This window comes from Thermobia domestica, chromosome 15 (assembly GCF_964235325.1).
Source record: "Thermobia domestica chromosome 15, izTheDome1.hap1.1, whole genome shotgun sequence".
NCBI lineage: Eukaryota > Metazoa > Arthropoda > Insecta > Zygentoma > Lepismatidae > Thermobia > Thermobia domestica.
In genome coordinates, this window is record NC_137468.1 from 77,413,886 (window position 1) to 77,430,703 (window position 16,818).

At 36.0% G+C, this 16,818-nt stretch overlaps 2 protein-coding genes and 1 long non-coding RNA gene across 6 annotated transcripts in view; 1 reads left to right on the top strand and 2 right to left on the bottom strand.

Annotated features, from left to right (window-relative positions):
• The window catches only part of LOC145671102 (uncharacterized), a 215,632-nt gene that overhangs the window by 11,560 nt on the left and 187,254 nt on the right, over window positions 1-16,818 (top strand). The window lies entirely within an intron of this gene.
• LOC145671981 (uncharacterized) lies at window positions 1,844-9,645 on the bottom strand. Its single transcript, XM_081741168.1, has 4 exons — window positions 9,586-9,645; window positions 7,692-7,869; window positions 4,529-4,987; window positions 1,844-3,091 (listed from the first exon to the last, which is right to left on the bottom strand). Exons 1-3 carry the CDS (start codon window positions 9,643-9,645, stop codon window positions 4,602-4,604), a joined length of 624 nt encoding a protein of 207 aa, XP_081597294.1. The 3' UTR covers window positions 1,844-3,091; window positions 4,529-4,601.
• LOC145671101 (uncharacterized) overlaps window positions 12,134-16,818 on the bottom strand; it is a 153,076-nt gene continuing 148,391 nt past the window's right edge. For 2 of the 4 annotated variants that reach the window (XR_014128444.1, XR_014128445.1), the window contains one exon: window positions 12,134-13,836. This is a non-coding gene — a long non-coding RNA (uncharacterized LOC145671101). The remainder of the gene's footprint in view (window positions 13,837-16,818) is intronic. The other 2 variants (XR_014128447.1, XR_014128446.1) reach the window with 2 other exon arrangements.

The window sequence follows — 16,818 nt, forward strand, 5'->3', positions numbered from 1 at the left end:
TTTTGTGATGACCACAATATTTCATGTCACGGACCCCCCCCTTCACGAAATCCTGGCTACGTGCCTGGAACTACTACAGGTGAAATCAATGCCACGAAGACTACAGACAATCATTAACGCACAGGGTAATCCCACAAAATATTAAATAACGTAATATACTTTATAAGCATTAATTCAATCATAAGTGTACGGTGACTTTTTGCGTTTACAAAAAAGGAATTCTCTCTTTTCTTCTGAACAAAACAGTGATTGTCTTTGTTTGCCCTTTCTCTTGTATATAGAAATAAAATGTATGAATGTGTAGTCTTAATTCTGGTTATATATATATTTTCCACCTCCCATTCTCATGCTAGCTGTTTTCAATATAAAGTATGCACGGTGTACGAACACTTTCTGCGCTCACTGTAGGTATGTTGACAATAAGCGAATGTTATTAGAATATTTGTTGAGATTTATTTTCCTTCACTGCCTTTCGCCTGGTTAAAAAGTAGTTTGCAGTGCTTTGGAGCAGCTGCAGGTGAGAACGCGATAATGTTTGAGACATACCGGCGACTTTTTTGTGTGTGAAAATAAGACCTTTCTCATAAAGTAGTAAATAACTGCAGTAGCAATTGTCTACGTAAATGATAAAGACATATCCAACTACAAGAAATTAATACAGTATATATAGCCTATTCATTATTGTGTTTCTCTTTTAACAGCTACTAGCTAAGGATGGCCAATTCCAGAATTTTTACTTTCCGGAATCCGGAAAGTAAAATCGGAAAAATTCCGGATCTCGGAAAAATTCCGATTTTTTTCTAAATTCCGGATTTTTTCCGAATGTCGGAATTTTTCCGAAATCCGGAATTTTTCCGAATTTCGGATTTTTTCTGAATTCCGGAATTTTTCCGAAATCCGGAATTTTTCTGAATTCCGGAATTTTTCCGAAATCCGGATTTTTTCTGAATTCCGGAATTTTTCCGAAATCCGGAATTTTTCTGAATTCCGGAATTTTTCCGAATTCCGGAATTTTTCCGAATTCCGGAATTTTTCTGAATTCCGGAATTTTTCCGAAATCCGGAATTTTTCCGAAATCCGGAATTTTTCTGAATTCCGGAATTTTTCCGAAATCCGGATTTTTTCCGAATTCCGGAATTTTTCCGAATTCCGGAATTTTTCTGAATTCCGGAATTTTTCCGAAATCCGGAATTTTTCCGAATTCCGGAAAGTAAATTTTCCGATTCCGGAAAACAAAATTTCCGGAATCCGGATTCCGGAAAATTTTGGCCATCCCTAGTATGTACAGAGTTGCAAAACATGTGCTTCACAGGTGTTTAACAGGTGCTGAACAGGTGTAACACAGAGAAAAGAGGAAATCGAATTTGTAATGTATATCGCATGTTAATCGCATGATAATCGATTAACATGAACTGTATAGTACATGTTCATACCACATGAACATGAATTGACACTGACACCTGTACATGCAATGTGCACGCAACATGAATAGTGGAAGTACATGATAGCAGAACATGCAAGATACATGTTCGATGCACACTGCAATAACAGTCTTAATGTACATGCAATGAACAGGTATTCGACACAAGCAATGTACATGTCGCATGTACATATCAGTTCCTGACGCACAAAATCTCCTCTGTACAGATCCGATGTACATGCACTGCATATATACAGAACACATGCAGTGTATATGTCTCAAGTACATTGCATGTACAGAGGGGACAATGTTGCTGTTTACATGCAATGTTAACATCCATGACGAACAGACTGGTACATTTTCTTACTGTACGGAACACACCTCTCTGCATGCAGGATATTGCTGTTACTAGTCATTATATATGAACAGTAATATTGCTGGCAAGCATGCACAGAGCTATGTCTCGTAAGGCAAGTACATGTATCAATCCGTTCGTCATGAACGTTTACATTGCATGTAAACAGCAACAATTTCCTCCATTTCATGGCTTGTCAGTCCTTGAAATCATGATCGTGCTGAAATGTGAAATATGTTTTATAGTACAAATTTAGAATATTCGTAGAACTTGCCCTATAGGGTCATTTTACTTTGTTGTATGTTGTTGATTATATGAAATTTAATTAGAATAATAATATTTGCTTTAGGTGTTGGCATATACAAAAATGAAAATGAGGAATTTAAAACTACTTCAGTTTTATTTCTCTTAAAAAAGTACAACTTTCAACTTAAATTGCAACATAAACTTTTCTGCTATTAATACATCTGTCAAGTAGAAGATTAAAGGAGAATCCGTAATGAATTACAGTATTTATAGCAATGCTTGTAAATATATACATTAAGCATAGAAACTATTGAAGGAAAAATTCAAAATAAAATTATTTTCTTTATTAATATTTCGTGTATTATTTCAAAAAATAGTTCTATGTACCCTTTGAATCAATACAAGATAATTATCAATATATAAAACAATCTTTAATTACTGTTATTTACTTTTCAAAAGGTAGACGCCAAAGAAACGCATAATTGATTGGGTTGCAAGAAAATATACTAACTGGTACTAACATCCGCATTTAATCGTCACATAAGTGATAAAACAAGTACTTACCCTGTCTCTGTAAGGTTTGAAGGGAGAAAATCGATATTAGGAGGTATTAAAACAAATCAAATGATATAACTAACATGTAATTTAAATTTTAATGTCCAATGGATATGCTCTATAGGCTAAAGGAAACGGATGACGAATGAAAAAATGTGGAATGTGAAGGTAGGAGGAAATGGGAGAACTCGGGCAAAACACACGAAACCATGTTGTCCACAACCACATCATAAGTTATCAAACCAGGGACTTCACGCACCAGAGGTTAGCGAGCTTCCTAATGGCACAAACAACATCTTGTCGAAGGGTGTTTTTTATTGATCCATGTTCACTCACTGATGATGTACCAAGTTCTTCTTTAGTGAAAAGAGCCGATATCAAATTTCTTGTCAGTTTTGTTGGGCACTTGTTTCCAGCAGCTAGACACTTTACAAGTACTGATGTTTAATTCTTATATCCGGATAATCTGCACTCAATGTAACTTCATTTGAAAGAGATGTACATGGGTCAGCGACCTGTGGATTTAAAGAAAATCATTATAATGCAAATTATGATCCTTTCCAGTGGTATGTTTCTAGAAAATAAAGAACCCTAACGGCTTAGGTTACGATATCATAGCTACATTTTATGATTCATACACAGCTCTATTACCAATCAAAATAGAAATGTGCCCTGGAACTGCGAAGGCTGAAATGAAATGCAGCGCTGATCCTTTCACCAAAAAAATCTACTCCCACCTTAGTAATAGTTATTGTAATAAATGATAACAATTAAATGGCAATGCCACGACCGCATAACGTTCGTTAGTGTAGTATTCAAGAGACGCGGATCCAAATAAAGTAGCTGGCTGTCACCCAAACCAGTCTTTTCAGAAGCTAATCTGTTTTCACAGGGTTACGTCTAGCAAACGCATTTCTCAACCTTTTTGACTAAATCTACTTGTAAACAGTGCATAGACAAAGTAAAAATACTTTATATTAGTAGATGTACTCCGATACTATGAGGTCACACTACGTGCATTACAGGTTAGTAATATGGGAGAGGAGCATCTGGTCTAAAAATAGTGCTTTCAACACATGCTGTGGCTCCAAGAACATAATTATGCAATACGCATTGTGATTTCATTCACTGTGCATAAAACCTTGTGTTTTAATATGCACGACAGTGGTTAAATCACTCTACGTATACCAATAATTCAGGACTGGGGCTCATGCGATTTAAAAATGAAATGAGATCTTTGGGCTTTACGTCCCAAACTTATGCCGGCTAGGCTAAGGGAGACGGTGATAATGAATGAATAAAAGGGTGGAATGAAGAAAATGGGAGAACCCCGAGGAAACCCACGCACACGGTGTTTGTCCACCACAAAGTTTACTTGGGCGGGAGCTGGGATTGAACCCGGAACCCCAAGCACCATAGGTTAACGCTCTACTACTAAGCCGCCGCGACCCCTCATGTAATTTAAAGTGACAGTAGTACATTAATTACAAGGGCACATCTGTGTATATAACTCCACAGCGTTAATGGTAGTTTGTCAATTGGACGACTCTTGCGCTCTTATGGTTAATGTACTATTATAGGTATGTGGGTCACTTTAAATCACAAGAGCTTCTTTAACTATTACCGGCAGATGAAATCACAATGCACACAGCATAGCTTTCCCTTCCCCCCACAAAATGTGTAGAAGTATGCCACGCATTTAATCGTCTCGTGGCAAATAGATAAGAAGACCCTCTTCCATACTATTACACATTACGGATACGTGCTTGCACATTACTTTCATCACATGAAGCTAGATTATATAACTACTACCACTTAAAATAACTCAAACTATATGTAAGATTTTCTATATGTGATTCAGTAGACCATCTTGTGTACGAGTATCATAAAACTATAATACAGCTAATGAATTAATGGTAATAAATGATATTCATAAAAAAATAGCTACTCACGCTTGAACAATTTGACTGTACATCTGTAGATTCATTAGAATAATCAGCATCAATGAGTTCCAACAGAAATTTTTTAACAACCGGTGGAAGTCAAACGATTTTCAGTGGACGTTGATACGCACTGTTTTTTCAATTCTGCCACAACACATTTTTCTTCTTGTACTTGCTGTTTCAGGTCTTCGATCTGCTTTTCTAACTTTTTACAGTTCATACACACATCGATTCCATTCGACTCATCTGCTTCTGCTTCTTTGGTACCTTTTAGGGGACTTTCAGGAAGCTCTTGAGGAAATCTATCACCTATACAAAATGCTTCGAATTCTTGCCGTAGTCTACGTTGCTTTACTTTCGGTGATGAATTTTCATCTTGGGAGTTTTCACCCAAACTTCCATTCCTGTTTTCATCAGCACTTTCTTCAGATGACTCATGTAGTTTTTTCTCACAGTCAGATTTTGTACCTGTAACGTAATAATCAGATCATAATGAACGCTAAATAAATTTAAGACCTATTCGATACCAGAACAGTCTAACTCAATCAATTTTTAATTTCCGCATAAAAACGTAAAGTTCTATTTCTTCTCATACTAAGGTAGCTTAGGTTTTGTTAGGTTACACTCAGTTAAAACACGGTGCTGGTTTACTTTTACCGCATCACGTTTTGGAAGTGCTTCAAAAGACATATTTAACCCTTTTACTTCTTGGGTTTTTGAGGTATTTTTTAGACTTTCACTCAAGCAGCTACTGCATCATCACTATTTATTTTAGGATCATGGTTCATACCTCATTCTCTTCAGAATAGAGCAGGCTTTCAAGTGGTACCATTTATATGCCCATACCATACACCAGGAGAAGGAAAAAGTGAGGTCAAAGGGAAAATTTCGTGGGGGGAGGGATTTTTTTCGCACTTTGTACCCCTCTGGAACGGCCCTGTGTAAACGTAGAGATCTGAAAAAATCTGATTAAATACTACTTGGTAGACTGAATATGTGTACCAAATTTCAAGCTTCTATCTTGAATAGTAAGGACGGGAGAAATTTTATCAAGAATCCCTACAATGCCCCCAGGTTACCGCAGAAGACCCTGATCTCAGGTAAAAAATTTCCTGAGACATCCCTATTTACCCTAGGATAATAATCCGCCAATTACTCTCTTCAGAATAGAACTGCCTTTCAGACGGTACCATTTACATGTCTCCATCATGTATCTGAAGGGGAAAATCCCGAAGAAAGGGACTTTTTTGGTTAAAATATCCTTTTTTCAACTTTTTTCCCCTCTGGACCCACCTGTTTTAACGCAGATATCTGGTAAAAAAAATCTGATAAATACTACTAGGTGGACTGAATGTTTGTGCAAAATTTCAATCTTCTAGGTGCAAAAGTAAGCTCGCCAAAAAATAATGAAAATAGGCCTAACAAACGAAAAAATATGTTTTAAAGTTATGACGTCATCACCTCCTATGTCTCGACGCAGGAAGGCGTGAAACCATATGTAACATGTTTTACAATGTCTCTAGACTTGAAAAAACAAAAAAACCCGGACGAAAAAACTCAAATAGGGAAGTTAAAACGCAAAGTACCATAAAACACCCGTATGGTACAAATTGTACCATAAGACCGTTAAAGGGTTAGAGAGACCATATGTTTGCAGGCGATAGAATTAAATACAAAGAAATACACCAGTATTTTAGATTTAAAAGTGTATGGTTACTACTGTAAAGTCATTACAAGTGTTCTACGACCGATAAAATTAATCCGTTGATGACTGACTGACTATGGGATATTATTTTCCACCGGGATTTATCTCAGCACAATATACAGAAACCGTATTTTTCGTTTAAAAGTGGAGCGCTACTAGTATGAAACCATGACAAGTGCAATTGAAACTCGTATTATTATTGTCAAAACCTGTTTCTAGTACTCTGGCTTATGCGTATACCCACTGTCGTTGACGCGCCCACTTTCTTCGGACGTGCCCCCTCGCTAGTGACGGCCCCCCAGCTTGACCCTACCCTGAGTCGGCTACATAGCATTCTAGTGCTTTTTATATAGTAGCCACCTAGCACAGATATTTCTACGCTAGATTGGTTTTCTGCACTATAGTTTTTATGCCACACATCCGGACGTTATATATATACGCAAATCGTAAAAGAATTGTAATGTTTCAATAATCACATCTGATGGCGCCCTTGAATTTTAGCTATGCCAAGTGAGATATTTTCATGTCGCCCAGCAGAAACCATTCAAGAAACAAAAAGAAGGGAATTAGAGAAAGAATTATACTTTTTCAACAATTATTTTGAGTGATGTGCCAAAAGTAAACCTGCAGGTAACATAGAGTCATCGCAGTTAGTTACCTGTACGGTTTCGCTTTACACTATTGCTACATATACCTTTTTATCACACACACACGTTATATATATCACTGACCGGTAACATGCGCTTTGTGACATTGATATCACCATTCACTTCGTTTCGTAGAAACTCTTTGCCATGACTCGGCACTAGTATTTGATTTAGTGGCACACTATTAATAGTACATTAAAGTGAAAGGGCGCATGAGTACTTAAAAACAAGAAAACTATGATTATAGATGGAAAGGACGTTAACAAGCACTTGCATGCGCCTTTGTACTTTAATGGATTGTTAATAGTGTGTCATTAAATCACTAGCTGAGCCAAGGAAAAGACTAGCATTTTCCTTTTACCAATTTCACTGAAATTCAATAATTGGCCTTTTCTCATAAGTTTTACATTTTTCTGCATATATTTGGACCTATTCTTCGATAGACAAAGAGTTAATGGGTATGCATTTTAACACCAGAGAGCCTAATCATATTCAGTGTTTGCTTAATACTTTCCACAAATTCCAAATGACACAAGTGCATTTTCTGAACTTACTGAAAATGAAATATTGAAATTATGTGTTGTAGAAAAACGTAAGAATCTGATGAAATCCTTTTGCTTTGGGGTATATCTATTAACATTGTAGTAAGTAGGCCTACGTTTGTTTTACATTGATATAACTTCATTCTTGTATGAAATGTAAATCTACAATTAATAGATATAACGCGTAAAAAACTCAACTTACAACTATGTACAACATATATATGTATACTCTTTAATACTCTATGGATATTATACTCTTTAAAAAATAACACACTTACCTACGTAGATTAGTTTTCCATTGTACAACTTCTGGCCCCGCCACCTGAACTGGTAGGTTTTATTCACAGACAAAACAGTTTCTTCAGTGCATTTCGAACGATGGGAACCGATTTTCCGTACACCATTGGCTCCTGGATATGTGACGTCACGCCGAAGAGCGGAAAATCTTGTCTTCTGCTTCCGTGGGACGTAAAACTTATTATTATATTATTTTTTGTCTTCTACTTTCGCTATCCTTTTTTACACTATGAATGTTACTTTAGTTTTATTAAGTAGGCCTATTAAAGTTATTTCACGTTTGTTTAACTTCTTGAAGAATATAACACATTTTTCATTAATGGTTTTCAAAACCAAGTGCCTAAAATGAAATGTGTGCTTACGTGCCACAGATATTCTGCATGTGTATAAACTACATACTGTACTGTAGCCGCAAATTCCGGGGGAGATGAGGGGGACATGTCCCCCCAAAAGTTAGAACTGAGAGAAATTTTCCCCAATAATCCAATTTCAAAACTAATATAGTCAGTCGTTCTTTCAGAAAATGTGTTCCGGGGGCCACACGTAGTATTCCGGGGGCACTGCTTGTACTATTTTACTTGTTAGTATTATATTATAGACGTATTATTTTGATCTCTTCCAGGGGGTCACTTTCAGAGCTCCGGGGGGCAGTGCCACCCAGAAACATGTCGGCGAGAAGCAATATTGAATTCAGGAACTTTCTCCGGAGGAATAATTACATGTTGGGGATATGTCGGAGAAAGTCGTACAGTATTAATAACTTGTGGTTTTCTTATGTATCTTTGAGGGGATATTTTTATCTCCGTGGGAAAATTACCACCGGAACACCCATAGATTCAACACTGGGGAGAAGTGTGATGGTTTCTAAGCATCATTCTCATCTCCCCCAGAATATAAGCTGCAAATTACCCCCTTCCAATGTTGAACATAAGCTTTACGCCGTTAACTGTAGCCATCACCGATACATGCACTGTGCATGCCACATGTATCGTGCATGTACAGTATTCGCATACATTTATCTTTCAGCATATGTTTTGCTTTCCATTCCTGAAACATGTAATCTGTATGTGTTTCAACTACAGATATGTACTGTTGCCATCACCGATATATGCAGTGTACATTCAACATGTACCGTGCATGTACAGTACTCGCATACATTTCTATTACAGCATATGTTTTGTTACGTTTCATTTGCCTGAAACATAGCACACATACTACATTTGGTCTGTATGTGTTTCAACTCCAGACATGTACTGTTGCCATCATCGATATATGCACTGTACATCCAAAATGTATTGTGCATGTACAGTATTCGAATACATTGATCTTACAACATATGTTTTGCTCCGTTCCATTCCTGAAACATATAACACACATGCTATATGTATACTGCATGTGTTTCAGCTACAGACATGTATTGTTGCCATCACCGATATATGCAGTGTACATTCAACATATACCGTGCATGTACAGTACTCGCATACATTTTTATTACAGCATATGTTTTGTTATGTTTCATTCGCCTGAAACATAGCACACATGCTACATGTAATCTATGTGTGTTTCAACTACAGACATGTACTATTGCCATCACCGATATATGTACTGTACATGCAACATGTACTTTGCATGTACAGTATTCGAATACATTGATCTTACAGCATATGTTTTGCTATGTTTCATTCCTGAAACATATATCACACATGCCACATGTACACTGTATGTGTTTCAATTACAGACATGTACTCTTGCCATCACCGATATATTCACTGTACATGCAACATGTACTGTGCATGTACAGCACTCGGATATATTTATCATACAGCATTTGTTTTCTTAATGTGACATACACTGTACATTAAACAGATTACGTACATGTTCAATGCTCTTTGACTGCACTGTACCGTACTTGTTTTCGCAACCTGTACACAACATGTACGTTCTTCACATTTAACAGTGAAAAACATAGTATGTACACGCGTTCTACATACACTGTAATCAGTAATCTGTACAGCAACTGTGCGTCCAGTTTAATACAGGTACACCCACATGCATTTTGAGGTGGTGATTTGCTTGTTTTTTTTTTTCAGTAAACAGGTACATTACATGTAACATGTAAAAAACAGACTTCACGAAAATCACAAACATGCATTATACAGGTGTTTCAGAGCCTGTACAGTGCATGTACTGAAGAAACATTTTCATATGGGGATGCTCTTTTCGAAGCATCAAAGGACTCAAAGATAGACGTTATGGGCAAAAATAAGGCTTGTTCCCTGGCTAGGAAGCTCCTGAATTTTAAGTTCGTTTGTGTTGTGGTGTTTTGGTATGAAGTTCTTTCTTGTGTTAATGTGGTTAGCCATGTTTTCCAACAAGAATCAGTGGACATTCAGCAAGCAGTTGATCTGCTTAAGAAAACCAAGTGTCGCCTTGAGAACATGCGAAGTGATGAAGGTTTCCAGAATATTTTGGTTGATGCCAAAGTAATTGCTGAAGAGCTCGACATTCAACCACAATTTGAGAATGAACCAAAACTCCGACCTAGAAAAGTCAAACGACAATTTTTGTATGAATCTGAAGACGAACCGATTAATGATCCATACAGTGCGTTTAAATGTAACTTCTATTTTTGTACATTAGACACAATTATCTGTTCCCTGAATGAAAGATTTCAACAACTGAAGCAGCACAGCGAAATATTTGGGTTTTTGTGTGACATCCATCCAATAAAGGACAAAGAGTATTTGCTAAAGTGTTGCAAGGACTTACAACTATCTTTAACAGACAAAGATCACTGTGATATTGACGGATTTCAGTTATATCAAGAGCTCTTACTTTTACGTTCATTTCTCGGTTCTGAAAGTGGGAGCAAACCGTTGCAAGTACTTACATATATTTGCAAGAACTCCCTTATTGGGTTATTTCCAAATGCAACTATTGCTCTAAGAATCTTACTAACTATTCCTGTAAGTGTAGCTTCAGCAGAAAGAAGTTTTCTCCAAGTTGCAACTTATAAAGAACTACCTACGATCAACGATGACGCAAGAGCGTCTTGTAGGCCTTTCCATGATGTCTATTGAATGTGATGTTCTGTGTGAGCTTGACACTGATACTTTAATTAAAGACTTTGCAGAGAAAAAGGCACGACAAGTTAACTTTACTTAGCATTGTAAACAAGTCAAAGGACAATTTGCATTAAAACTGTATAAACATATAAAATTATATTACTGGTTGTATTATTTGTATTACGAAATCTTTGTACAGCGGGGGACACTTCTAAATGGTACACCTTAGCCGTAAATCTCCATATGGCTGTACCATTTAGAAATGTCTCCCGCTGTACAATGCTGTTACAAAATATATTTGTATGTTCTTTTGTTCATATGTGTTCTCTTTCGCAGTTAACAAGGTTATTTATGTATATATGTGTAAATAAATGCTGTATCGCATCATCAATCTTAATTTTATATAAATCGTTGTTTCTTGAATCGTTCTGTAAATTTCTAATCAGTGACGTAGAATATTTTGCATGCTCATGTGTAAATAATTGTTTCGTATATCGTTAACCAAAACTTACTCTGTGTATGTAACTGACAAAAGTTAAGATCTTACTCAGTTTGATAATTGATTCTTATAGTTATAGAGTCCAAGGAGTTATCCTTTAAAAGCAGCTATCTGTAAGGTAGCATAGCAAATTTAAACTCAGTAATACCAATGGGTTGTAGGGGGCGCCATATGGATTCTTTGCCCGGGTGATATTTTCCCCTTCCGCCGGCCCTGTTAATGAAGTCAATCCGTTAAGATCTTCACTAGTAACGATGACATTCACGGTAGCTATCTATATTCCATTTTCTATTATTGAAACAAAAGTAGAGATGTTACACAACGCGCCGTTAGATTAAAGCAAAGATCCTCCAGCGGTTGACATCAACCGGCGAGCGACGAAATTCAAACTTCTAGTGTCTTATCGTTTTTCCTATCTACCAGAGTTTATTACTTTCTTCTTACGATTAGTGTATTTTATAAAAGCACCAATTTAAATGATTATTTTCAACGAACTTAAAAAGTTCATTACTGAATTTTCTGTGTGTGTTTGTTTGTCTGTCTGTTATTTGTAAATTTTTCAATTTTGAGCCCTCCATTTCATAGAGCATTAAAAACTATCTGGAAGAAGTGATGGAATTTGTCGTGTCATTCTTGACGTTTCGGAGATATTGGCCAAAATGTTCCGATTTCAGGAGATTTAATGAGCCATATCTCGGGAACCGTAAGACATAAAGAGATGATATTTTGCGAATTTTTCAATTTTGAGCATGTGTCTTCGTAAAACAACATCGTAGAACGTTTTAACAGAACGTTTTAACAAAACATGTGAAAAAAAATAGTATTCAAAAAATTATAAATGGATGGATATATTATAAGAATTGTTTAATGATTGTAATAATAAACTACAAAGAACATTGGTATAAAGCCTGTAGAAGTTAATAAGACAAATTAATTATTTTTAAATTCGTTCTAGCAATGCTCTTGGAGCATTCTCAACTGGTTTGTATTAAGTTTTATTTGAAGTGTTTGGGTTTAATTAGTGAACTTTGTCATATATAAAACTATTGAGTTGCTTGATTATTTTTTAAGGAAGGAAATAAAAACCACTTCCTTCGGTTTAATGTGCATGTGATGTCTAGAAAATATTGTGTAACTTTTAGTTACTGTAACTTTGTACTTTGCTATGTGCTGGACCTGACGACCCGTTCAATTCTTAGGGCCATGAGACAGGAAAAAAAGAATCTTAATCGACTTCGATAACTTAAATTATTACTAGTGATATATTTTCTTGTGTTAAAAAGGGAGGGTGAGCGACATATTAATTATCTGTGTATTTATATTTTTGCTCAACTTATATTTTCATTGAAGTTATCATTCATATATCATACATGTCTGCTCTCTAATTGCAAAAAATAAGTATTTTTTTAATATTTACTCTTTCTGCATATAAAATACAACTTCGCGAGACTTAGCGCGAGTTTTTATAAAACAAATAGTCCACTTGATAGATCTCCAACATCTATCTGTAAGTGCAGTTATCATTTTTGGGGAGGGAGTGGGCCGAGGGAGATTTTCATGGAGCTACGTAATTCCCCTCGGATCATATCTCTGATAATGATCAATGTGGATCACCACTATTTTTTCAGTACTTTTCATCTCCTCTCTCCTTTATTGAAGTTTCCCTTGTGGAAAATCTGAAATCATCATTGTTTTACTAATTTTCATAAGTGTGAGTTTTTAGAAAGATTAAGATACCCATAAACATATCTGTTTTTGAAATTAATTCACATGTAAGTGCAGGGCTGTAGGAAACCGAAACAATCCCCTTGAGTAGGTTCATAAAATACCCATTCAAACTACCTACAGAAAAATTATTGTATTTGTTTTATATACACCATTATTCATTCACAAAATAACATCGAACCAGTAATTATACATGTCGTTAGGCCTTATCGGATTCTAAAAATCAGCCATATGAGCTGACGCCGCTGGCTAGAAGCTCTCTTGGAAGCGAGATGGAACAACCATTCTCGGATCCTCTCCTGCCCAATAATAACAGTTATGCCTGTCAACAAATCTCCTAACATGAAACACGTTTTCATCTTACTACAGGATATTACCGAAAAGATCCGATCATACCAAGCAAGCATCATCGTCCCATACTTCAACTGATTATAGTCTTGCTGCGATAATTCCTGACAATAATGTGGTTTTCATGGACGAAAATTTAATTCTTCAGAACAGTTCGGCTTGTGTATCGTACTAAACTCCTTTCCCGAGATCTCTGTCTTTGTGATTTCTGAGGACTTCCAGTGAACATTTCCTGAACCACTTTCACATTTTCTTCCATGCTGGACGTAGAGGGACGATCGCGTCTCTTATGTCCATTACCTTCGAATGGTAATTCCTTATAGTCTTAGCATCTACCGAGGCAAAGTTTTTTTTTTTTTTTTTTTTTTTTTTTTTTTACACTTTGCCGCCATATCTACACTTGCACTAGACTGCCTTACTTCCTACCGGGATGTCAGCTGAGTCCACTCACGTAAGGATAGAAGTTGTCCCATGCTCCGCCACTGATATCTGCAATGACAAATGAGATATCATCATAAGCGTAGATAGGAATTGTCTCCTGGGGGACAGGTTTTTTGTCTGCTGGGGGTCACGGTAAATACAAATGAGAATTGAAGGATCTTATAGGTGGCATTTTTATTTTTAGTCAAAAAGTTGGGGGACAATGCCCTCATGCTCCCCCCATAGCTCCGCCTATGGATATCATGTAGTAAATTCTATCATTGTAACGAGCAAAGTGCTTCTTGTTTCATGAAAATTATTAAGTAGTATTAAACAAGTTATAAACAATTTTAATAGGGTGTTAATTCCCCCCCCTCCATCCTAGATAAATATATAATGTGTTAGTGAACTTTACCAACAGACTTTAAGATACATTCCTCACATCAAGACAAGAAGAAAGATCATACGGACTTATAAGGAAAAGTGCATAATGTCAGAGCTATGGTCTTCCAAAGTAGCGGAAAGATAGGTTTCAACACGCGCTATTTCGGACATGAGGAACTGTGGGTTGGTAGTTCTCATCAACGTAAGGAAAGTCACACATATGCAATCAAAAAGTTAATATTTCAGCAATGAGCAATGGTCCTCAAGAAACTCACAACACGTCATAATTCCCAGACATAATGTCAACGGAATTCTCAAATATATATACGGATTTAGAGATAGGTCTAAAGTAGGCGAAAAATAAGCTTTGACAGCATGAATACGCAATGCATTTGCAGGAAGTCGAAAATGTTAGGAATCACCAGCTCCGCGATTTGTGCAAGTATTAAGAATGTATTACTTTAGTACGGAAGTTTGTAAATATTGCCAAAGTAAGTCGACAATGGAAAGAAAATGCACCTACTAAATAATATGAAAAGCGTTCGTCCTACTTGCGACAGTCCTATTAGCGACAGGAACAGTTAACTGTCCTATGAGCGACCGATTCGATCTGTTAACTGCCCTATGAGTCACCAATTCGTTCATACTAAGATAATGGAAGAAGATAAGGTTCTCTCTTCTTTAACTTGTTTCATGCTAATGTAATTTAGAACCTAACAAAATGTACTATGAAAAATTTCGCTCCACCTGAATTTAATACGTGAGAATGCTCTCATTACATTAACAATCTTTTATACGTTCTTCCTAATATTATATATTTTTAATTAATTTCTATGAATACACTGACTATATCAAGGGAAAAACTAACTAAATATTTAAAATAGCTTCGCCTTTGTCTATGATTCTAATATAATTAAAATTTTCATGTTAAAATGATACGGAGCATAAGTTTAGCTTGAATATGTTTATGCCATAAGAAATAAATCAGAAAGAGGTAGGGGCGCACGAAGAAAATTTGCTAGGGAGAGGCATCTCCATGGTTGCTATATTACGTATACATTTTCCTGAGCCAGGGGGCGCCCCCTGCCTTCCCTTCGGGCGCCCATGGAAAGAGGGTATTCACAACTTGAGGATATATAAGAAATCTCAAAACACGGTGTATTCGAAAAAAATTATTACAAAAGTTACAAATCTCTCGCAGAACTTAACAGTTCGTCCAGTTATAAGGGATTATATCAGATTGCTATACGTCAAGCTTTTATGTATAAGTCAAAACAAGGGAGGAAAGCAAATTAAGCAATTAGTTTATGTTTTAGTAGGTTAGAATAGGGGGGAAGGTAGTTTAAAGAGTTTGTTTACCTTTTGGATTGTTTAGAGTGAAGTGTATTGTAATTGGTTGAGAATAGCCAATCAAATGTAAGGGATCTCAAAAGCTGTCTTTTAATATTGATTTTTTTCGTTTTATTCACAGTGTCTTAGGAAGTCTAAAAAGTAAATAGTTGGCGAAATTGTTACACGTTTAAGTTTTCCAAAATAAAATGTATTACTGTGCTTAGTGAGTAATTAGATTTGAATCAAATTAAGTACAGAAAACAGAGCATTTGAAGAAAGGGGATATTATAACTGGATTTTCAATAATTACATAGGAATATACATTTCATGGAAATATCCCTGTTGTCTCGTTAAGTTATTTGATATGTTTTATGTCAAATCTAACTCAAAATTAAAATAAGTTTTCTTTGCACTCACAGTAGAGGAAAAAATATATTTGACGAACAGTATCATTGGCACGTACATACTATTTCATACCAAGGTTGTTCGGACGCTAATAACGCCAGAGGCAAACATATTTTACGAGATAGAATCATATCATCTTCCATCATCTGAATGTAAATGAATCGGTCGCTCATAGGACAGATAACAGTTCCTGTCGCTAATAGGACTGTCGCTTCTAGGACTAATTCATATGAAAATAGTGGGGTCAGATTAGTAAATTTAAGTAGTATCAATATAAAGTCAAATTCCAACAAGACATAATTATTTTAAATAATATATTTTTGTATATTTCAATGTGTATACTTTATTTTTTTTCTGTTATGTGCAAATGATGATATTGTATAATTTGATTTCTAGTTTAGCGTCCTTTACAGTAACGAGGCTATATGAGACGTGCGCCTACAGCTTTTCGTGGAACCCGAACCACATGAGCTCCTATCGGGAATCGCACTTAGGTCTCCCACGCCAAAGGCACGTACGCTAACCGCTTAGCCACGAGGGAGCTCATGGTATGGTTTATATGGTCTTGATTATTTGATATCATTTCTGTGGAGGTTGGGACAGTGTACCCAAAATAGAATAATTTTGGGGAATGTTGTCTTGAACGTTCAAGGTAGAAGATTTAGTGAGATTGGTAAAGTTGTGATAGTTTTCACAGTTCACAGTATAATTAATGATGAGATGTATATTAGTGAACTGGTGTACATAAGATATAATATTGAGAGATTGTAGCATAATTGTACAGAGGATCACATTATATATACATGTATGTTTATGAATACAAAACGGTATATGAATTGAGAGGTTGTGCAATGGTGCAACAGATGTATTATGAGGTTTCAACATGATTGTGGAAAATTAAAGTACACAAACAAAATTCTAAGCGCTAAG

Bases quoted from the DNA above. Each gene is read 5' to 3' on its own strand.
- LOC145671981 (XM_081741168.1), bottom strand. From the start codon at position 9,645: ATGTTGTGTACAGGTTGCGAAAACAAGTACGGTACAGTGCAGTCAAAG. The intron at 7,870-9,585 runs GTACGTAATCTG...GTCCCACGGAAG, and splicing joins AGTCAAAGAGCATTGAACAT to CAGAAGACAAGATTTTCCGC. The intron at 4,988-7,691 runs GTAAGTGTGTTA...ATTACGTTACAG, and splicing joins TGGAAAACTAATCTACGTAG to GTACAAAATCTGACTGTGAG.